Source organism: Rutilus rutilus (genome assembly GCF_951802725.1).
Source record: "Rutilus rutilus genome assembly, chromosome: 16".
NCBI lineage: Eukaryota > Metazoa > Chordata > Actinopteri > Cypriniformes > Leuciscidae > Rutilus > Rutilus rutilus.
This window is the reverse complement of record NC_140224.1, coordinates 12,022,304-12,046,518: the sequence shown is the minus strand read 5'-3', so window position 1 is coordinate 12,046,518 and position 24,215 is coordinate 12,022,304. Positions and strand designations below refer to the sequence as shown.

Genomic DNA, 24,215 nt, shown 5'->3' with positions numbered 1-24,215 from the left:
AACAAGACTACATTATCAAACTAACAATTACTTGGCAAAAACTATCCCTTACCAGGGATAAAATGTAATGCTATATATCCTACAGTTGTCAGTACTGCACATTCAAACATCTCTCTTCACTGCTGCAGTGTGAGAGTCCATTTGTTGTTTAATTTTTGGAATTTTAAATTCTTTAAATGTTGTTCGTTCGAGCCATCTATGAGCATCCAGACACCAACATTTGAATGATGACATTTGAATGATGACAGTCATGTTACTGCTACAAGTCACTGTAATTGAATTGCTTCTCTTGAATGAAATGTTCCAGGAACAAAGACGTCACATCCCAAAAAAACAACAACAATAAATAGTATTATGAAATGGCCTTTTCAAAATAATGTATTACTCAGTAAATGTTAAAGGGGCTATATGTAGTTTTTCTACTAAAATGAATCCTTTTTTTATTGCCTGTGTGTGAAGGGGTTGTAATCTCACATTAAAATGATCCACTTGGCGGGTTTTGCTATTACCTCGGAAAGCAAGTATTCCTATTTCTATGTGAAGGCTCCGGGTCGGATTTACCGCGAAATCCAGTGACGTGACCTGCATGCGTGCTCCCGAGCCTCTTGCCTCAAACCTCCGCTTTGTTTTGGGTATAAATTATTTTAAATGATTATAAATATTAATATGATTATAAATTATTTTATGTACTAAATCTCCTGTCTAACGTTTGTCATCCCACTACTATTATATTGTTTATACTACACAATTCCAGACACATTCAGTACAGTAATGTTACTTACTACGGTCTTACTGTTATACTGAAATTGTTCAGTGTAGTTCACTAACCGTTTTCGTTATCTTACCGCAAATTTACCTATGTAACACCACATTACATAGGCTAAATGCAGTCAATGTAACGTTATCATGGTACGAGCATGGAGCATTAGTTCAACGTCAAGCTGATAAAAGTAGCCTATTATTGTAACGTTGCAGTGGGAGTTTACCTGAGTTTCCAGCATGTTGTGTGATGCTTTCTCCGGTGTGTTGCGTCTCAGTCTGGCCGGTACCCAGAGTGCTCGCTCATGAGTTTGAGCATGCGCACGAGCACTCGCTTGTAAACGTATTGTTTGCAATCTGAAACATCACCGCTAGAGGCCACTGAAAACTACATATAGCCCCTTTAATGAATGGCATTTAATATTTTGGCTTTGATCATCGGTTATGTATCTTCCTTTAGAAAAAGTATTAACAAAATCATACATTTCAACCCGGGATTGATTTGATGTTTCTTTATTTATTTGAGCGTTTAATTGTTCTCTTTCACAGGAAGAGGAGTTTTATGTGTGTATATATGCAAGCCGGGAAGGGAGTCAAGTGCTATTCCATCATGAGGGTGGGGTGGACGTTGGAGACGTGGACACAAGAGCCCAAAAACTATCAGTGAGAATAGATGATAAGCTCACGGAGGAAATGGTTACCCAGCAGTTACTTATACATGTTACAGATGAGAAGAAAGAGTAAGTATGCTGATCAGTTTGAAATGTTCATGTTCAGTTTCTAAATATTCATGAGGGATGAATGGCTTTTATTTCACATTTGTTAGTTTTAAGGTCATCAATGCTAGTGTACTTCGAAACTTATTGCAGACACTCATTTCAAAGTCTTTTCTTCCTGGAAAACTGAAAAAATATTGATGACGCTAGAAATTCCTTTGTGCTTTGAGGTTAAGCAATGATAATACATATGCTTTTGTAGAAGCCACAAGTCACTAAGATGATGATCTTTTTCTTGGCATTTAGTTTCTAGCTATATAACTCATCCTTTTTTCTTTCCAAACCATGTTTGCAATGTTGTCATTCATCTAGGGCTGTAACTGAAGATTTTTCTGATAATTGATTAATCTGTTGATTATATCTTTGATTAATCAAAATGGTATTTTCTGTATTTCAAACAATTTGCAAAGTGAAGGCTGGAAAACCAAACAAATATAGTGAACGTACAAGATCTAACAAGATCACTTTAGAATTCGATGAGCAATCTAGTCATATATAGTGATCAGTGCTGTAGATATTAAAGGACTTAAAAAAAGACATTAAATTAATATCCATGAGTCTCTGTTTTTAATGATCCTATTTTAATTGCTCCTATTATTATATCACCGATAATTAGATCAATAATGAATCACACTGTATTCTGGGACTAACATGGCATGCTTTTCTAAAAGTACATTCAAAATAACGAGAGCATAAATGTAATACTGGCATCTGCAAAGACAATGAAGATTGTTTGATTTACAGGTGTTTTGTTGTAATGTTTCATTGCATGGTAATTAAGAGACCTTTAGAGGATAAGACTGGTAATAATAGGATTCGCATTAATCAGTAGTATTGTATGCTAACAGTTATTATTTTTATTTTATTTTTTTCGTAAATAAATACAGAAAAAGATTTAATTCACAGTGGTTTTTGAGAATCAATATCAAAACAACCTAGTTTAAAAAACAATATATATATATATACAGTCGTGGTCAAAATTTATGGCACCCCTGATAAATATGATAAAAAATGGCTGTAAAAAATAAATCTGCATTGTTTATCCTTTTGATTTTTCATTCAAAAAATTCACAAAAATCTAACCTTTCATTGAAGTAAACGAATTGAAAGTGGGGGGGAAATCACATTATAAAATAAATGTTTTTCTCGAAAACACGCTGGCCATAATTGTTGGCACCCTGTTATTAAATACTTTTTGCAACCTCCTTTTGCCAAGATAACAGATCTGAGTTTTCTTCTATAATGCCTGATGAGTTTGGAGAACACCTGACAAGAGATCAGAGATCATTCCTCCATACAGAATCTCTCCAGATCCTTCAGATTCCCAGATCCATGTTGGTGCTTCTTCTCTTCAGTTCACTCCACTCATCAGGTCAGGGAACTGTGACGGTCATGGCAGAAGCTTCATTTTGTGCTCGGTTACCCATTTTTGTGTTGATTTTGATGTTTGTTTTGGACCGTTGTCCTGATGGAAGAACCAACCACGGCCCATTATAAGATTTCTAGCAGAGGCCGTCAGGTTTTGATTTTTTATCTGTTGGTATTTGCTAGAATCCATAATACCATGTATCTGAACAAGATGTCCAGGACCTCCAGCAAATAAATAGGCCCACAACATGTAAGATCCAGCAGTATATTTAACCGTAGGCATGGGGTACTCTTCATCCCTGTTTGCACCAAACACATCTGCTGGGTTTGCTGCCAAAAAAGCCCTATTTTTGTTTTATCTGACCATAGAATCCGGTCCCTTTTGAAGATCCAGTCGTGTCTGACCACTGAATATGCTGGAGTTTGTTCTTGGAGGAGTGAGGAGGATTTTTCTTAAAACCCTCCCAAACAACATGTGGGAATGTAGGGGTTGTTTGATACATTTTTTTTAGGCTTTCTGACCCCCAAGACTCAACTAATCTCTGCAATTCTCCATCTGTGATCCTTGGAGAGTCTTTGGCCACTCAAACTTTCCTCCTCACTATCCATTAAGACAATATAGACACACGTCCTCTTCCTGGCAGATTCGTAACATCTTTAGTTGATTATAACTTCTTAATTATTGCCCTGATGGTCAAAATGGGGATTTTCAATTCTTTAGATATTTTCTTACAGCCACTTTCTATTTTGTGAAGCTCAACAATCTTTTGCTGCACATCAGAACTATATTCTTTGGTTTTACTCATTGTGATGGATGATTAAGGGAATTTGGCCTTTGTGTTTCCTCATATTTAAACTCCTGTGAAACAAGAAGTCATAGCTGGACAATTTCATGTTCCTAGTCACCCTGGTGTGCCAAAAAAGGTAAATATTAATGGGAATATACTTCAGAGATATTTTTCTCATAAAAAATTCTAGGGGTGCCAACAATTATGGCCAGTGTGTTTTGGAGAAAAACATTTATTTCATAATGTGATTTACCCCCCAATTTCAATTCTTTTACTTCAATGAAAGGTTAGATTTTTGTGAATTTTTTGAATGAAAGATCAAAAGGATAAACAATGCAGATTTATTTTTTACAGCCATTTTTTGTCATATTTATCAGGGGTGCCATCAATTTTGACCACGACTGTATATATATATATATATATAATATAATATATATATATATATATATATATATATACATATATATCGCCATCGGCCAGTCTTATTTAATAGAAAATGTTAAAACAGAAAGAAATGCAAATCTTTAACATAAATTACTTTGATGCAGAAGTTTAAAATGTATTAATTTTTTTGGTTTTGTTTTGTTTGTTTGTTTTTGCAGAGTTCTAGCAAGCTTCATAATGGGTCTCTTCAATTTGTATGAGGATCTTTACTTCACATATCTGGAGATCAATCCACTTGGTGTGTGCTTTCTTTTTGTCTCAGTTTCCTGTTATTTGAGTTAATGATTTTTAAGGCAAGCATGACTGCTAATATTTACTCATACTTAAAGTTCTAATTAATATGTGATGTGGAATTTTGAGTCTACTCACTGACCATGTGATGCATATTACACAATTACTTGTCACTATTTTTGTTTTTTGGCATGATCGTTTTCATAGTAACCCATCTCTTAATGTAAAGGTGACAAATATGGTCGGTCACTTTATGAGTCAGTCAGCCCCTTCCTGATGGTTCTTGTCCACAGTAAAGGCCCCTATATAAATCAAGCGAAATCGAAGAACGAACTGATGTGCATCATTTCACATAAAATGAGACCAAACCGTAGCCTGGCAAGCCAGACCCACATAAAGATGTTGGGTCTGGGAACTCACCATTGGCAGGGCTCAATCCGAGGGGCGGGATAAACGGTTGTCTTTCAAATTCCCTCTGCACGCAATAGGATAGTGCTACAACCAACCAGAGCGTTTTCCCACCAGCGAAGCTAGTTGATAGTTTAAACTTTTGCCGTATCCGGTCGGCAAAACTACAAACATATCTTCCTTTTTTAAGAATGACTTAAGTGCTGTTCTTTGTTCTTTTCTCAAAGAAAAGCTTAACTCCAAGTCTTCCAGAGTCGTGGCCAAAGCCGATTCGAAAGACCGTTGTTCGCCAGCAGTAGCCATTCTTTGTTTTCAAGCAGCAGGGAATCGTCGCAACTCTATCGTCATTATTTTAAGCCCGCCCGCCGACTCTGTACACGATGTGATTGGCCTGACTAGAGTTTGGTTTTTCCAGCTGGAAAGCCAACGGGGAGTTGCTAGACCACCCTGGCTGCAAAATAAAATTTGCTGCCGCTAGGGTGCGTCTAGATTTCTTGGCTAGCCAAAACGAAGTTTGTTTGGAATTAGTTTTGGGAGTTCGAAATGGCTTGCCGTTTAGCTCCGGTTGCTAAACACCTTTGTACCACCATTGGTCTGTGGCGATTACGTGATAGGTAGGTGTGCGCATAGGCTTTGCTTTCTTTCACATAGAAATCTTTTCTGGTTAATTAGTTCTGTTGAGTCTGTGGAGGTTAGACGTACGGAGGTAAAAACATGTACACGCTGGAGAGCTGCTTTATAGTAGAAGTAGTAGATAACTCGACACTGAAACTGTTTTTCATGTTTAATACGGCAAAGCTGCTTGATTTTAAGCAATCTATTATATAAAGTGCTAAACGTGATGTGACTAGAGTGCAGAGCCCATGCAAACATATCCACGTTGCTATGATCAGATGCTTTTCTTAAGCTTTATTTAAAAAAATGCTTGCTGTTTTCTTAATTTTGTTGTGTGTTTGTTATTGAGAGGAAAGCGTGCAGCACATATTTACATATTCACCTAAACTTTGCTCTCAGCAGAGCGGGTGGCGTTGGATGTTCGATAACAGTATATCGCTGGTCACGTATTTCAAACTTCATTTTACCCCTTAATAAAGAACTTTGCTGTGAATATATCGGGGCCTTAAGCTGTCATGCAGCAGACTTCATACCTTTGGTCAAATATGAGAGTACTCAGCACCATTTGAGCTATGGACAAAAGTCTGTTTTGACTTGGGCCAGTAACACCATCCAGGACGCCCTAGCACAAGGGCTGCAGAGTTTAGCTCCAGGCCTCCTGCCCTAATCAAACTCATTTAAACAAACTCAGAGATCTTCAGGTGTGTTTGATTAGGGTGCCCTTCAAGTGGAGTTGGAAATATCATAATTAAGTGTTTCGAACACATGAATCACCAAGTGAAGTCATATTTACAAGTGGGAAACTCTAGAATTCTAAATTATATAAAAGTTGCTGAGTTGTGCGTTGGAAGGGGTGTGTTGATTGTAATGATGGGGGTCTGTGTAGTATTATAGACCAGATATGTCCAAACCAGGGCCTGTGGGCCAAAGTTGGCCAGTGATAAGCTTTGATTTGGCCTGCCATGCCATGAGAAGAAAAATATAGGCTAGGAAAAAAAACATGCCGTTAAAGTAGACTGTAGGTGTAGACTTGAAAATTAAGCTTTTTCCCCGTTGTGGTTGAATCACGGAAGCAACACCAGTCATTTTGCCAAGAGATCTCTTTTTTTTATTATTTTATGTCAGACAAATAAGAGAAACCGACAAGATGGTGTCTTCATGCCAGCTTCTCTGCTGCTCTGGACACAAAAGCCCTATTCAGATGGGACTAGTTTAACTTGGAGAGGTAGGGTAAAGTAATAATTACCAGAGCTTCTCTGTGATTTTAGTCCCATCCGAATGTGCCATCTCAGTAATCATTACGGACAATGTCAGTAAAGATTACGACGACTTTTACCTTCAGTAAAAAGGTCCGGAAAAATGACTTCAGGTAATACGAATAAATATGTACGTAAATATTTCATCATTTCCTGTTTAAAAGTAGTTTTCCACGGTTTTTCAAGTATCGAGATGCTTGAAAAAGCATTCAATTGCGTTCTAGACGCTGGGACAAATCTGTGGCAAAACTCACACATACCATTCAGATCAGAAAGAAGATCGAAAGCACTTGTTAGAGGTACGAAACATCTTTTAGCATTAGGTAAGTGCCTATTACCAACACAATCCAATCTGAAGTTAATTAATACATCGTTCGACCGGACATAACGTTTATATATATAAATATAGGTTATATGTGTTTGCGCACGTGATATCAGGAAGCAACGTAATACGCACATGACGACAGGAGGGTGGCGGCAATGCGCAAATCGAGTTACCCCTCTCACTTCTGCTAGTTTTACTGAGATATATTATCCTGTGCGAATTGGCCATTAATATTACAGACATCCTGTGGTAAAATTACATTACTCCATCTACCCTTGTAAAGTTAATCCCAACCGAATAGGGCTAAAGGCTGGGTTTTATAGGCTACTTATAGGCTACTTATTGGAAAGAATTACATTACCAGAAAAATGTTTACTTTTAACATATACCTCGTGCTTGCACGAGGCACAATCATCTTTTCTTATAGAGAACAGGCCTGGTGTACTACAGTCGACAATACACATCATCATTGGAAAACCTTTGCATCAGTGGAAAACAACATCATGCTACACAATCCTTCCTTATAGAGAACTTGTGTCATGTGCATAATTGGAAAACATATGCTACACATTCCAAAAGGATCTCCTCTCAGTGTCTCTGCAGGATCCTCACACACATATTATGTTCACTCTAACTCATGTACTTAAACTTCACAAATACATCTGATAATGAATACTAATAAAGAATATGTATACTGTATACATAATAATGTATACTGATACATAATATGAAATAACCTTTAATACCTTCACCGGTATTAGATAATACTGTTTATCGCAGCAATTAATATGCACAATATTGTTACCGTGGGCACACAAAATACTGTGAATAATTCTAGATAATTTTTTTAATTTCTCTTAACCTACAGTAACTTAATTTCCATCAACGATTCAAGATTCAGAGCGCTCTAACGCAGGGGTGCCCAATCCTGCTCCTGACGATCAACTGTCCTGCACAGTTCATCTCCAACCCTAATCAAACACACCTGAAGCAACCAATTAAGGTCTTCAGGATCACTTGAAAATTAAAGGCAGGTGTGTTTGATTAGGGTTGGAGATGAACTATGCAGGATTGGGCACCCCTGCTCTAACGCAACCTTTATGGGCTGTTTAACAGAACAAAACCTTCAATGAAAACAAAACTTACAATGAGAAGTATGTCTGAAGGAGGACCGCTTACAATTATAGTGGTGAAAAAAAAAAATCTATCTGTTAATGCATTATTAAATTAAAAAATCTTTTTTGTGTATTATTATTATTACAGAGGTACATGTGCGCTGCATATGCGGGAATATTTGGAGAATATAAACTGTGCTGTAACTTGCCTTTTGTTTATTATGTGTTATGTAAGCGATAATGTGCAATCAGCAACAAAATAAACCCTGACAGGGTGCAGCAAGTGAAGTTATTAAATGTAATTCGGGAGGAGAGGAGTACGCCCATCTAATCTTCTAATTATTACCAAGGTATAAAAACCAGCCTCTTACCACTTCTCGTTGTTAGTTCTTTCAGCATTTGGCCCACCCAAACCCGCATCATGACTAACTTCCAGAAAATTGAACTGTTCCCCTCCAATGACGAACTCTCCAATCTGCCAGAAACACCTCCTCCTTTTTCCCTTCCCTTCACATTTCACCTGTTGCTCACCCAGGTTGCCGATCTTACGGCTCCACAAGCCAGCTTAATACACCTCGCTCCTGTTGAGAAATGGTCCGTCAACGCACTCTGGCAAGCGTTATCCAATGCTGGTATCAATTTCTCGCAGAGAAATTCAAAGCCACAACTTCACGATCTGCTTGTGCATTCTCACTAAAACTCTCCACGTCCTCTCAGCACCACAGAAGTTTTGAAGCAAACAACCACACGATCCATACGGTTCGCCTCCAACCCACCTCAGTTTCAGCCTTCAGCCGCAGTCACCGCTTCCTCGTCCGCCGCTCATTCCAGCCGACAGTCTATTGCAGCCGCACACAATAGTTCAGCGGCTGCTTGTAATAGTTCCGCGGCGGCCCCTCCGACCGTGACTGTCACCTTTCCCCCTCCCACAGGTGAGACTCTCACAGCTTCCTCTGTCCACACTTCTTATATTTATTTTCCTCCTGCCTTTCAGTCTCAGCTGAATCCATCTAGTCGTGGAATAAACCGAAATGTGAGGATACCTTTGCAAATGGCCCTCCGCAATCGGAGCAGACCCAAGCTTGAGGCTGCCTCCGCTAACGTTCCTTCCCCCTACCTTCACCATTCCTTCTTCCTCCGCAATTGGAGCTGATCCAAGCGTGGGGTGGCCTCCTCAAATGGTCTATTCCCCAGCCCTATTCCATCCAGCTACCACTTCCTCGGCAGTTCCCAACCTCCCAACATATACACTCTCAACTGCATCTGCTCTTCCTGTTCCTTCTAATGCAGTTGCAATGGATCCACCACCCGTCTCAGATGCGGACACGGATCTCTTTTCTCTCCTCCCCTCTGTTTCAATAAGTTAACCCCATCGCACCCTTGACTGTGGTCCTATAATAAATAAAATAGTTTGAAATAATTTGTTCTGTCTTCCCCTCAAGACGCAAAAAACTGAAAGACTATTTATCTGTCATAGCTGAACTATCTCACTCCTTTGGCTGTACCCATTTCTTCACCCATTACAGGCTATTTTCAGCCAAATGCGCAGCCCGAGTCGCCTAGTGGAATCAATGTCCTTATTGGGTAGCTCTTGACCTGGAGCTGTACAATAAGGTTTTCCTGCGCTGTCGAAGCGTGTCTTGCCTTTTGTGTAATTCCGCCACCTTTGAGCCTTCCTTGTGTCCTCTTTTCAATCCCGCCCCTCCAAGCAATCCAGGCACTTCTCAATTCGTCAATTCTACATCTTATGTACCACTGTCTAGGGGCGATTCCAAAAGCCGCAATTTCAGGTTCACTTCAGGCAGACAATTGTGTAAAAACACAACATCAACTCCAAGTCTGGAAAGCTTACCTACTACTAGCCTTATTTGCAAAAACCTACTGTCTGCAATAGCCGAACCCGAAGCAGTCGACACCTTAATATCTTAATATCTCAAATTATTCCGTATAAGCCCCATCGGTGTAGCCACAAGGAAATGTTCAGGGAAAAAACGAATGAACATCAATTTCTCTGCTCCCCACAACAGCACTCATCCAAGCATAAGCAGCCTCATCCCACTAGAATAATTCTCTTTGTGCTACCGTAACATAGACCAAGCCATCCATCTAATCAAAAATGCTGGTTACGGTGCCTGGTTAGCAAAAGTTGACATTACTTTAGCATTCAAATCATGTCCATATATCTGGATTTTTAGGACCTTTTTGGCATTTACTGGAAGGGGCAATTCTATTTTACAGTACGCTTAACTTTTGGCTGCAAATCAACTATGCAGTGCCTTACCTGGTGCATCTTCTGGTTAACTTTCTCACCATTACCCCAAGCCATTTTCTACCTTTCAGGAAGTTTTTTCTGAATTAGCAGTTCCACTGTCCCCTGAGAAAACGTTGGACCCTAACATATCCCTAGAGTTCCTTGGAATTAACCTTTACTTTAAATTAGTTAAATTCCAAGCGTTCTTTCCCAAAGACTGAATAGATAGGATAATCACTATCTCCTCCAATCTGCTCGAAGCACCTCAGTGCAGCAATCGTGATTTGCTATCCCTGCTAGGCCATTTAAACTAGGCCATGTGTATAGTACCCTAAGGACACCCTTTCATCTCCCACTTGCTGTCTCTTGCATCTTACGTTCCGGCACTAGACAAGACCATATCTCTAACTCCTTCTTGCCTCGTGGATCTGAATCTATGGATCATGTTTCTAAAACAGTGGAATGGCCTGAATTTCTTCTACGATGACATTCAATCTCATCCTAGTGATCTTCCTCTGTTTACAGATGCCGCTCCCTCCATAGGCTTCGGAGGTTATTACAAGAGTCATTGGTTCGCTTCAACCTGGCCTCCTGAGCTCTCTGTCAAATCAGTGTGCCACATCCTCAGCTCTTTTTGAGCTATATCAATCGTTATAGCTGCCTTTTTGTGGGGTCATAAATGGTCTTCTAAAAACATAGAATTCCACTGTGATAATCTGGTCACTGTTCTCTGCATAAACAAAGGACGTTCAAATTACCCTGAAATCATGCCCCTCTTGAGACTCCTCACCTGGTTGTCCGCCTGTAAGTTTATCTTCAAAGCTCTTCATATTCCAGGCCACCACGCTCTGAATATCTGAAACAGAAAACCAGTACCTCCCTATTCAGACTTGATATTCCTGTAACTCACCCACTCAAACATCTCCACAGCTTATCTCTGGATTCAATATGCCACGCGGTCTCACCTAGAACACTACAATCCTACTGGACAGCATGGGGAGCTTTCAAATAATTGTATTCCTCCTACAACCAGCTTTTTCCCTACTTTTCCCTCCTTTCAATTTCTTAATTCGTAATGTATCTCAACCTTCTAAGGTGTTTTCTGGGCCCTGGAGGTGTTCTGACATGTGCTGACATTTGTGCTTATTTCTGTTACTCGTGACATTTTCATGGCTAAAGTCTGATTACACTGTATTCAGCACAAACTCTGCTACAATAATATGTCAGCAGCATGTATGTAAAAGTTTGTAGTTTTGAGATAATGACATTTATGCGTGGTTTGTGAAAATAAAAATAAAAATAATTGTCACTGAAATAAGGTCATGAAACCCATACTGATTATTTCTAAGACTTTTGAAAATTGTTAATTGTTTTAATTGTTATTAAAATTTACAAAATACACACACACACACACACACACACACACATATATATATATATATATATATATATATATATATATATATATATATACTCACCTAAAGGATTATTAGGAACACCTGTTCAATTTCTCATTAATGCAATTATCTAATCAACCAATCACATGGCAGTTGCTTCAATGCATTGAGGGGTGTGTTCCTGGTCAAGACAATCTCCTGAACTCCAAACTGAATGTCAGAATGGGAAAGAAGGGTGATTTAAGCAATTTTGAGCGTGGCATGGTTGTTGGTGCCAGACGGGCCGCTCTGAGTATTTCACAATCTGCTCAGTTACTGGGATTTTCATGCACAACCATTTCTAGGGTTTACAAAGAATGGTGTGAAAAGGGAAAAACATCCAGTATGCGGCAGTCCTGTGGGTGAAAATGCCTTGTTGATGCTAGAGGTCAGAGGAGAATGGGCCGACTGATTCAAGCTGATAGAAGAGCAACTTTGACTGAAATAACCACTCGTTACAACCGAGGTATGCAGCAAAGCATTTGTGAAGCCACAACACGCACAACCTTGAGGCGGATGGGCTACAACAGCAGAAGACCCCACCGGGTACCACTCATCTCCACTACAAATAGGAAAAAGAGGCTACAATTTGCACGAGCTCACCAAAATTGGACAGTTGAAGACTGGAAAAATGTTGCCTGGTCTGATGAGTCTCGATTTCTGTTGAGAGATTCAGATGGTAGAGTCAGAATTTGGCGTAAACAGAATGAGAACATGGATCCATCATGCCTTGTTACCACTGTGCAGGCTGGTGGTGGTGGTGTAATAGTGTGGGGGATGTTTTCTTGGCACACTTTAGGCCCCTTAGTGCCAATTGGGCATCGTTTAAATGCCACGGCCTACCTTAGCATTGTTTCTGACCATGTCCATCCCTTTATGACCACCATGTACCCATCCTCTGATGGCTACTTCCAGCAGGATAATGCACCATGTCACAAAGCTCGAATCATTTCAAATTGGTTTCTTGAACATGACAATGAGTTCACTGTACTAAAATGGCCCCCACAGTCACCAGATCTCAACCCAATAGAGCATCTTTGGGATGTGGTGGAACGGGAGCTTCGTGCCCTGGATGTGCATCCCACAAATCTCCATCAACTGCAAGATGCTATCCTATCAATATGGGCCAACATTTCTAAAGAATGCTTTCAGCACCTTGTTGAATCAATGCCACGTAGAATTAAGGCAGTTCTGAAAGCGAAAGGGGGTCAAACACAGTATTAGTATGGTGTTCCTAATAATCCTTTAGGTGAGTGTGTGTGTGTGTGTGTATATATATATATATATAAATAAATAATTAACACCAGGTTTGTTGTGCCTTGTAGGCATATAGGCTACGTGCAGTGCTGCATAAAATAATAATAACAATAGCCTATAGCAGGCGGCCTATAAAAATAACACTTCAGTAACACTACACTAGAGAAAAATATATTGATTATCATATGTTACTTAAAATGTTTCCATTCGTTATGACGTTATGAAATGAGATTGGAGTAAGTAAAACCATGAAGCCTAATGTTTGGCGCGTTTTGCTTTTCCAAACGCACAGCGCGACTGACTCAAACGCACAGCGCGCGCAGAGAACATTTACTGAAGAGATCGAGCTGCTCCAAACTATGAAACATTATTGTTACCATATTATACATATCTACGTTTGAGCAGATATCCACAAACACAGTATTTAACAGTAAACAAGGGTCTAAACATTATAATATTCACCATATTAGAGTAAACACTCATACTAGCCTTCTTTTATCATGCTGTGTTTTATTATCGAAAAACATCCTCGTGTCGTACATGTATATAAATTTAGCATTGAAAGTTTGCCTACCTGTCTAGTTCACATTTCAACATGTTTCTGTCTATATATAGATACATATACATGTACGACATTAGGCTTCATGTTTTTACTCCAATCTTATTTCTTAACGTACATTTTAGTCTGGCACCAGTTTAACTAGTAGCTACAATGTAAAGTTTATACAACAATAACATGCTTACTATTAGGATTGGAAATGTCTTACCTTAAAAATCTTCTCATCTTCAAATCGCGTTCTTCTAATTCTTCTGAGGTAAATCCAAGCTAAACAGCACAGCACAAACACAGTCTTCCAAACTCGATGAAAAGCAGAGTAAGTAAGTTACTGAAGTCCCTGATCCTTTGTTTTGAGGTGATGGGGGCGTTTACAGGTCTGCGTTCCTTCGCGTGGACTATTTGCATGTCAATCGCTCGTGCACGCGTGGGTGTGGTCACATTAGAGCTAATGACGACCCCTTTGAGAAACTGTACATGTCGTTGCTTTCATACGGATTACTTAAACAGAGAATATATGTTTTTGATATACATCATTTAAACATACAGACTCCAAGCTTTGTAAAGACATACATCTTAAGTCTGTGTGACAAACATTCGCTGAGTTACAGGTCATTTTCTGTCGCGTTTCAGAGTGAACTTCACATTGAGAGAGACGGCAGAACGCGCATCGTTTATTTTCTTTATTTTACGAAAAACACAACATTTTGTTTTTATTGTGAGTGTACACAAATAAAATAAGACAGTTTTGAATGATGTATAACACTTATATGTAAGATCAAAATCAACAGAGTATTTTGATTCTCTTTTGCTCTGATAAGAAAAAAAGCGAGCTGGTATCGCCGGCACGGCCGCCGACCCCAGGGGGTTAAGTCCATACAACCCAGTACCATCAAAGTATATATTTTAGCTAAATGCCTGACCTTCCTCAGCTCCGGTCATTTGCTCCCCCGATACAGCAAGAACTCTGGATGCTATGTTTACCCTGGCATTTTTCGGGTTCCTCAGAGTTTCTGAAATCACAACCATTTCCAAATTCAACCCTGCCAGCCATCCACCTAACCTTTTCTGACCTCTCAAGTTCTAGACAAGGGCACCATCCGTTTCCTCATCAAACGTAGCAAAACCGATCAATTAAAAAATGGCCATTTCATTCAAATTTTCAATCTTCTGACCCCCATCCAGCCATATCAATCTTTTTTCTTCTTCCTTGCACACAGGAAGGTTCAGATCTCCTCCCTGCTCGACTGTTTAAGTCGAATCCTGAATGTTTAAGTCAGCAGGGCTCATCAGTGTTATCTGGTCCCTGTATAAAAAAAATAAAATTAATAAAATGTAAAAAAGACAACTGTGAACATGCATACACTGTCATCAGGAGAAATTCATCAGGCTGCACAATTTAGGGAAGAAAATCTATTTGTGATTTTCTGGTTAAAATTGCTATTTAAAATTCACAAAAAATATATATATAATGAACACCAGGTTTGTTGTGCCTTGTAGGCATATCCTTGTAGGGCTGCAAAAAATAATAAGCATAAAATATAATTCTGTAACTTTACAGAAATGCAGGCGGCCTATAACGATAAATCAATAAAAAGGAACACTTCAGTACACTACACTAGAGAAACATAAATGGATTATTATATGTTACTTTAAATGTTATCATTCATTATGACGTTATGAAATGAGATTGTACATGTAGCCTAATGTTTGCCGCGTTTTGCTTTCAAATGCACAGCGCGAGTGAACCAAACTTACAATGCTTTATATTATTGTTACCACATTAAATAAACATCTATGTTTGAACAGATATCCACGAACACAGTATTTAACAGTAAACACGGATCTAAAATTTATAATATTCATCATGTTAGTGTAAACACTCATACTAGCCTACTTTTATATCATGCTGTGTTTTATATTATCAAGCTTAAAACATTCTCGTGTCATACATGGATATTTATTTAGCATTAAAAGGTTGCCTACCTTTAGTTCATATTTCAACATGTTTCCGTCGATTTCATACATTAAAATCTGACACCAGTCCAACTAGTACAATGTAAAGTTTATGCAACAATAAAACGGTAACTATTGTAAGTGATAATGCATGTCTTACCTTAAAAATCTTATCTTCAAATTGCATTCTTCTTCTTCTTGTGAGGTAAATCCAATGTAAAGTCCCAGCGTGTCTTCCAAACTCAATGAAAAGCAGATGAATGATGAAGTTTGATTCTTTGTTTTGAGGTAATGAGGGCGTTTACAGGTTCGCGTTCCTTCACGTGGACTATTTGCTTGTGAATCCCTCGTGCGCGCGTTGGTGTGGTCACATTAAAGCTAATGAGGACACGCTTGAGAAACTGTATATCTTGTTGCTTTCATACGGATTACTTAAACAGAGAATATTTGTTTTTGACATGATTTACATTATTTTAAAAAAAGACACTTCAAGCTTTCTAAAAACATATCTCTCACGTATGGGTGGCAAGTATTCGCTGAGTCACAGTTCATTTTCTGTCGTGTTTCAGAATGAACTTCATGTGAACTCCGCGCATCATGTTTATTATCTTTATTTTACAAAAAGCAGAACATTTTGTTTTTATTATGAGTGTACACAAATAAAAGTATACATTTAACAGTTTTGAATGATGTATAAAACTTGCCTCTATGACAAAAATAGACAAAGTTATTTGAGTGTCTTTTGCACTGATAAGAAAAAAAGCGAGGTGACCCCATGGGGTTAAATACATAATTATGGAAGCAAAATAATGGCAAATGTTTTTGAAACAAAAAAGCCTGTTGAATTGCACTACTTTAAAAAAATAGGCATTGCATTAAACATGCTTGCATTTTAATGCATTGTATTTTTAGGGCTTGCATTTGTATGGGCTGAAATTCAACATGGTTGAATATTTAAGCTGTGAATATTTCAATTAAAAACATTTCAAACACATTTTCATTATTAAAAATTCAATAATCCATATTCACCTTTCATATTTCACTTCCAAAATATTCAAACTGTTTAAAAATACAACCTATAATATTCAACAGGCATTTTTCGGTTCATTTTATTTCGCTTTGCAAATTCGCTTCCACAAATTCAGTGGTTCAAATTCGATAGTAAATTCAACATTGACATCCAGGAACTGCAGGAAAAGCAGTAGATTGCCGAGCATACTCTCCATCTGCTGTTAGTCAACCCCACCAGCAGGTGGTGCAAAAGCATGTGTTGTAAACGAAGACCAGCAACAGTTAGAGCAAGCCATTCATTCATAAAACTAATTTACAGCAATGTAAGTGTATTTGTGATTATTATGACGGCGGTTGAATGTTAAATTCAGTGTCTTCACGGTTACTTTTCCTGTGTAGCCTACATGCATCTTTCTCTACCGTGAGCGAGATTATAATGTTATTCCCCGATGCGGATATACAGATCCAATGTTACATTTTTGAGGTTGACATATATTTCTCTTGGTTGTTTAGTTGCCTTAACTTTATATTGTGGCAATGTGCTGCATGCAGGCTATTAGTGTTTCCCTCAATACTTAAGGATTCCCCTGCTGGACATATAAAACGCTTAACGTAGCTTAATGGACTAATTACAGTGATATAAAAGACCAAACTTGCAGGCAAGCAGATGAACTCAGAATAACGCGCAAAGCTTAATGCTGAGCGTTTCCCAGTGATAGACTGGCATAAAGTTGGCTTGACGTTGGACATTCGCACATTTAGGGACCGTCTCTAAAGTGTATACGACATTGGTATACACGTTTCTAACTTCAATAGCATTTGAATAGAACGACTTACAGTCATAAAACCAACTGTAAAGTGTTCATTTAGTGTCAGGCATACTGTGCACCCTTTGGATTTTTGATATTTATTCAAATAAATTAAAGTTTGCTATTGAAGTTAGAAACGTGTATGCCAATGTTGTATGCAACTTTAGAGACAGTCCCTAAATGTGCGAATGTCCAATGTCAAGCCAATTTGACATTTATTAGGCTACATTTAGTCATTTAGCAGATGTTTTTATCCAAAGCGATTTACAGTTAAACTAACAATAGGAGGACAACAATATGCAAGTGCTATGACTCTTCCCAGTTTAAAGGGTTACTTCAGGATTTAGCATTAAGCTTTGTATTAGTAGAAAACCTGTAGTATTTTAGAATTACCATGCTTTCCACCCTCATATCCCCCTGAGACAAGAGATTTATGTATTTTTTGTCTGGAAAAAATCCTCCGATGACGCAAAAATCGTCATTTTGCGTCATCGGAGGATTTTCTGGCCAGAGGCTAAAGACTACAGCCAGTAGATGGCGTTGTTCCGCATGTTTTCAGCCCGCCCATACAGGGTGGGATCTCACTCACAGAATGTACACAGTGTCAGCCATCTTTCTTTGGAAGCTAAGCTAGCAGGCTCTTGTTCTGTGGAGAAAGCTGAATAGTAGGAGAAAGCTGAGTAAGTAACCATCCTCCTTTTCCCGGACTTGTCCGGCGGGCGAGATCGTTCAAAATGTCCGGGATTCAGCTTTTGCTTTCTGCGGTCGCTATTCCTTGTTTACATGCACACCTTTTGTTTCAATCTAACTGAATTCATTCCGATTGGTGAATTTGAATGTAGTGTTTACATGAACGCTAAACAAGTGATCGGTTGATGTGCGTTTTACCATTGCTAAGAAAAATTCCCGCTCCTCCGTGAGAGATGGGAGACCCGGCGCGTCTCAGTAATCATGCCACCGGCCTCGCGCTGTTCTCCCGCGGCCGTCAGCCTCGTCCTGCTCGCCACAGTAAACATGATGAATGAATGGCGACTGTAGAACGCAAAAGCCGAATCCCGGACATTTTGGGCTATCTCTAAATCCCTCGCAAACTCATCACGTAGGCTAGCTTTGTTGTTAAACTGCGCACTCTTACCGGTAGGCGTGGCCTCCTAAGACAGCGAAGCAAGTGCATTCTGGGAGTTGTTGTCTTTCATCCACATAAGCCAAAAATACATTTTCTGGCTTTTCTCAGTCTAGAAAGCTCCAAATTCAAACATTTCTTGACATTTCTTCTACTTAAATGACCTATTTTAAATACACATTCATCTTCCCAGAGGTGAAGTATCCCTTTAAGCTAATGCAATACAATATATATATATATATATATATATATACATATACACACACACAGTGGGTACGGAAAGTATTCAGACCCCCTTAAATTTTTCACTCTTTGTTATATTGCAGCCATTTGCTAAAATCATTTAAGTTCATTTTTTTTCCTCATTATTTTACACACAGCACCCCATATTGACAGAAAAACACAGAATTGTTGACATTTTTGCACATTTATTAAAAAAGAAAACGTCTCGGTTACGTATGGTAACCCTCGTTCCCTGAGTCCAGGGAACGGAGACGCCTCGTCAGGGGAGTTCCCCTGACGAATTGGGATCACGCTAGGGAGACCAATTGCCTTCGAGTGAATTAAAACGAGCCAATGAACATTGGCATGCAACATTTGCATTCCGCAGCCCGCCTACTAGTACGGGTATAAAGGCGGAAGCAAGTGCATACACAAATGCTTTTCGCTGAGGAGCCGGACGGTGTCCAGTCCTCCGCGAAGGTACAGCAGCATGGCGACGGGACGAGGCGTCTCCGTTCCCTGGACTCAGGGAACGAGGGTTACCATACGTAACCGAGACGTTCCCTTTCGTCATCAGGGAACTCCGACGCCTCGTCGGGGGAGTTCCCCTGACGAATTGGGATCCCTACCAAAACGCCATGGTGCTGGCCCCTTCCAGCGCCCAGCTAAGCTACAGCCCTGCAGCAGTTTCAAGAAATTTTGCGGGAGCTAGCTAGGGAATCACACTGCTGTTCCGCAAGACCCAATCAGTGGATATTGGATAACACTGGGAAAGCATGCCCGACCCCAAGGAAAATAATAAGGGGGGGGGGAACGCTGCGGAAGCTGAGGCAGCCTAGAGGAAGGCCCTCAAATACACACATATACTAACCACGTAGGGTAGTGAAACATATGGCAGTCCTTGAAGGTAGTCCCAGTCCGGAGGAGTGAGGAGGGTACTCAACAGGGACGACAGAATGAGTCTGTCAAGTGGAAGACACGGCTGAACTGCACGTGGCAATCATGGGTCGCCGCAGGGACCACTGGAAAAGGCACTCAGTCTACTAGCAACTCCTTACTGAAGGTAGCAGACCTGGTGCCGGGCGGTCCGCAACGCCTGGCACCGGAGGGGGTGATGGAGGAACTCACGAGGTTAGCCGTTTGTTGGGTAACCAACGGAGCAAAAAGACGCACGTATCCGCTCACGGAATGGCGTCACAAGCCGACACACCTATTCCCTCTAATTACTGGCCATAGCAAGTACTCGGGAGGAAACAGGTTCCACACGTAGGCTATAAAACCTAGCAAACGTGTTCGGTGTCGCCCAGCCCGCAGCTCTACAAATGTCTGTTAGCGAGGCGCCTTGTGCCAGAGCCCAGGAAGCGGCAACACTCCTAGTGGAGTGAGCCCGCAACCTGGGTGGGCAGGGCTCACCCTGGGACTCATAAGCCCTGGTGATAGCATCCACTAGCCAGTGGGCTAACCTCTGCTTGGAGACAGCCTTCCCCTTCCGCTGGCCTCCATATCAAACAAAGAGCTGATCTGAGGTCCTGAAGCTTTGCGTTCTGTCTATATAAACCCGGAGGGCCCGGACGGGACAGAGAAAAGCTAGGGCTGGGTCTGCCTCCTCCTGGGGCAGCGCTTGCAGGTTCACTACCTGATCCGCGAAGGGAGTGGTAGGAACCTTGGGCACATATCCGAGCCGGGGTCTCAATAAAACATGAGAAAGGCCAGGCCCGAACTCTAGGCACGATTCGTCGACCGAAATGCCTGCAGATCCCCTATCCTCTTGAAGGAAGCCAATGCTAATAGGAGCGCTGTCTTAATGGACAGAAAATTAAGCTCTACTGTCGGCAAAGGCTCAAAAGGAGGACTTTGGAGCGCTCTAAGCACTAAAGTTAAGTCCCAAGAAGGTACAGGGTGCAAATCGCGAGGTGGATTTAGCCTCCTAGCACCCTTGAGGAATCTGATGACCAAGTCGTGCTTCCCCACGGACTTACCTTCAACTACATCGTGATGTGCGGCTATTGTGGCAACATACACTTTAACCCTCTGAGGTCTGAGCTGTTTTCTGGGCCCTGGAGGTGTTCTGACATGCTCTGACATTTCTGGTTATTTCTGTTACTTGTGACATTTTCATGGCTAAAGTCTGATTACACTGTATTCAGCACAAACTCTGCTACAATAATATATCAGCAGCATGTATGTAAAAGTTTGTAGTTTTGAGATAATGACATTTATGCGTGGTTTGTGAAAATACAAAAAAAAATTCTCACTGAAATAAGACCATGAAACCCCTACTGATTATTTCTTCACAAGACTTTTGAAAATTGTATGACATAGCCTAGAATATTTGCTCTAAAACTATGTGAAAATCACCCTGACTGCTCATTCAGAGAAGACAATATATTGATTTAAAATTTTTACGACGTGTTTTGTGTGAGAAAGCGCTATGCGGGAGCTCATTAATATGTAAGCTTTTCTCACCTGAGAAAGACAAAGACACTCCCCTAACGGCCCTATTAGGAGCTATCAGGCCCCTGTCATTCTGAGCAACCTTGCACAATACTGTAAATGAGGAGATTTAAAAAAGAATGGCTTTTAGATTGTTTGGATTTATTTACACAACATAATCCAAATAGACACAACAAATGGCAAAAAAGCACTTATTGAAAGACAGAGACCTTTGTGCCATTCCTAAAAACATTGTACATACCTTTCATTTCCAAGGTGTTTGATTTTCACTTTACCATGTTCATGTTCCAGAGACTCATGTGAATGTTGAAGTCGGCAGGACTCAGTGGCATCTGGGCCCTGAAAAAAAAGTGAACATACTGATATCAAGAGAAAGGCCTGCACGATTTTGGAAATAAATATTAGATTTTTCTGGTTAAAATTGCTTTTTAAAATTCACAAAATACACACACACACACACACACACACACACACACACACACACACACACACACAAATGTTTCCAACAATATATAATATAATGAACACCAGGTTTGTTGTGCCTTGTAGGCATAAGCTATGCGCAGTGCTGGGTAAAATAATAATAACAATAGATAGCAGTATAAATCTTCCAAAATATTTCAGTAACAACCAAGCTAGAGAAAAATATATTGATTATCATGTTACTTCAAATGTTTCCATTCGTTATGATGATATGAAATGAGATAATAGTAAAAACATGAAGCCGTTTGGTGTGTTTTGCTTTTCAAATTTTCAAATGATACATTCAAACGCGATCGCGCTGCAAAATCTGATACATTCAAACGCGATCGCGCTCAAATATAAAACATTATGGTTACCATACATATCTACGTTTGACCAGATATCCACAAACACAGTAGGCCTAACAGTAAACACGGGTCTAAATATTATAATATTCCCCATATATCTAGCAACAGTTCAACTGCAATGTGACATTTATGCAACAATAACAAACTAATATGTAAGAATTTCTTACCTTAAATCTTTCTTGTCTTCAAATCGCGTTCTTCTTCTGAGGTAGCCTAAATCCAATGTAAGCTCAGGCGCGTCTTTCAAACTCGACGAAAAGTGAAGTGAAGTGTTTTGGTGTTTTGTTGTTGAGGTAACGAGCGCGTTCGCGTTCCATGTGGAGATTTGCATGTGAATATCTTTTGCGCGAGTGGGCGTGGCCAAATTAACTGTAATGAGCAAGCGTTTGAGAAGCTGGACATCTTGTTGGTTTTATACAAATTACTTAAACAGAAAATATTTGTTTTCGTTTTGAACCCGATCATTTAAAAGTACACACTTAAATGTTTATAAAGGTGTATGGCTCATAAATGTGTGACAAGTATTCGCTGAGTTTTGTTTCAGTTTATAGACGTGCTCAAGAAAAAAAAGTTCACCGCGACGGAGAGGCAGAACGCACACCCTGTTTATTTTCTTTATTTTACAAAAGCACAATGTTTTGATTTGATTGTAAGTGGACACATACAAAAGTAGAAATATCACAGATTCTTTTTTTATATTTCTTTTTTCTGTATGACCATAAATGACGGAGTAATTTAAGTTCTCTTACGAGAGGTCTCTCGTACTGCGTAAGATATCTTACGCTAGGGGAAAATCCTTTTTCCGCGAGATATTGAAGCCAAAAATTATCCTTAATTTTGTAATAATGCAAAACGCGTTGCGGCAGCATGCAGACATAGGCGAGACAGCTCGCGCGCCTATTGGCTGCTCTGCGGCAACTGCAGCAGCCTATCGAGCAAGGCCTGGCGTGACGCCAGACCCAATCAGGGCACTTCGCGCCCGCTGCGTCACGTCCCGCCGAAATGGCCGTGGTCTAGGCCTATAAATACCGCTCGCAGGCAGCTATTATCTGATTTTTCATCCTTCAAGCGAAGCACACGCATCGCTGGAGCCGGAGAAGAAGCCGCGCCGTCTGAGAGAGAGCACCTTCAGCGGGACGAGTCACTGAAGTCGCTGGCCGCGCCGCCTTCCTGCCTTCCTGCTGCGCTTTCCGGCACTTATATCCTTCCCTTTATTACACTGTACTTTTGTGTGTGTGTGTCGCCGCCGCGACACACATTCTAAAAGAGCTAGCGTCTTTTTAAAGATGCCTTCCTGCGGCTCGTGCAGAGCCACACTCAGCGACGGGGACCGCCACGTGGTATGCGTTTCCTGCCTGGGTGAGGAACATGCAGTTCTCGCGCTCGCTGACGGCGGCTGCCCTCACTGCGAGCTGATGGCAATGGCGACTCTGAGGACTCGCCTAGCCTTCTTCACCGAGACTGCTCCCCCGCCCGCCGCGGCGTCGCGCCGTAAAAAGCGCCGTGCCCAGCGGGCCCCGGAACCCTCCCTCAGCCGCCAAAGCTCGCCGGTTCGCCCGCTTGCTTCCCCGGCTTCGTCAGCCTCGCTTCCTGACGGACAGCGGCCGCCGTCTGCCGCCGCTTCCGTTGACATCGTGGATGAGGAAGCCCTGCTGGGAGAGGATGATTCCTGCTCTATCCTGGCGTCAGGCAGTGAGGATTGGGCGGGCTCTGAGGACCCCGCGCCCCCTGCCCGCATGTCTTCAGGCAAGAGAGCGTCCATCGAGACGGAGCACATGCGAGTACTCGCACAGGCCGCGGCGAGCCTCGGCCTCGAGTGGTCTTCGCCTGAGCAGCCCGCTCACAACCGGCTGGATGGATTTTTCCTGCCTGGGGAGCGCGCTTCGCCTGCGTCCAGACCGGCGCCTTTTCTTCCTGAGTTACACGAAGAAGTCGCCAAGTCCTGGAACGCCCCCTATTCGGCTAGAGTGCGTCCTGCTGTTTCTTTGGCATTCTCCGCTGTTGACGATGCCAAGAACAAAGGATACCTTTCGCTGCCGCCGGTCGAAGAGGCGATAGCGGCCCACTTATGCCCGCCCTCTGCTGGACGGCGTGCTAAGTCGGCCCTACCCTCTAAAGCTTGCCGCACGACGTCAAGCCTGCTCCGCCGCGCTTTCTCCGCCGCCGGGCAAGCTGCGTCAGCGCTGCACACCATGGCAACGCTTCAGATCTTCCAGGCCGATCTC

At 41.0% G+C, this 24,215-nt stretch overlaps 1 protein-coding gene across 2 annotated transcripts in view; it reads left to right on the top strand.

The window, feature by feature from the left end:
- aclyb (ATP citrate lyase b) overlaps window positions 1-24,215 on the top strand; it is an 88,053-nt gene that overhangs the window by 17,951 nt on the left and 45,887 nt on the right. For both annotated transcript variants that reach the window (XM_084434784.1, XM_084434783.1), the window contains exons 5-6: window positions 1,309-1,499; window positions 4,294-4,373. In XM_084434784.1, the coding sequence (XP_084290910.1) occupies window positions 1,309-1,499; window positions 4,294-4,373 (271 nt within the window). The remainder of the gene's footprint in view (window positions 1-1,308; window positions 1,500-4,293; window positions 4,374-24,215) is intronic.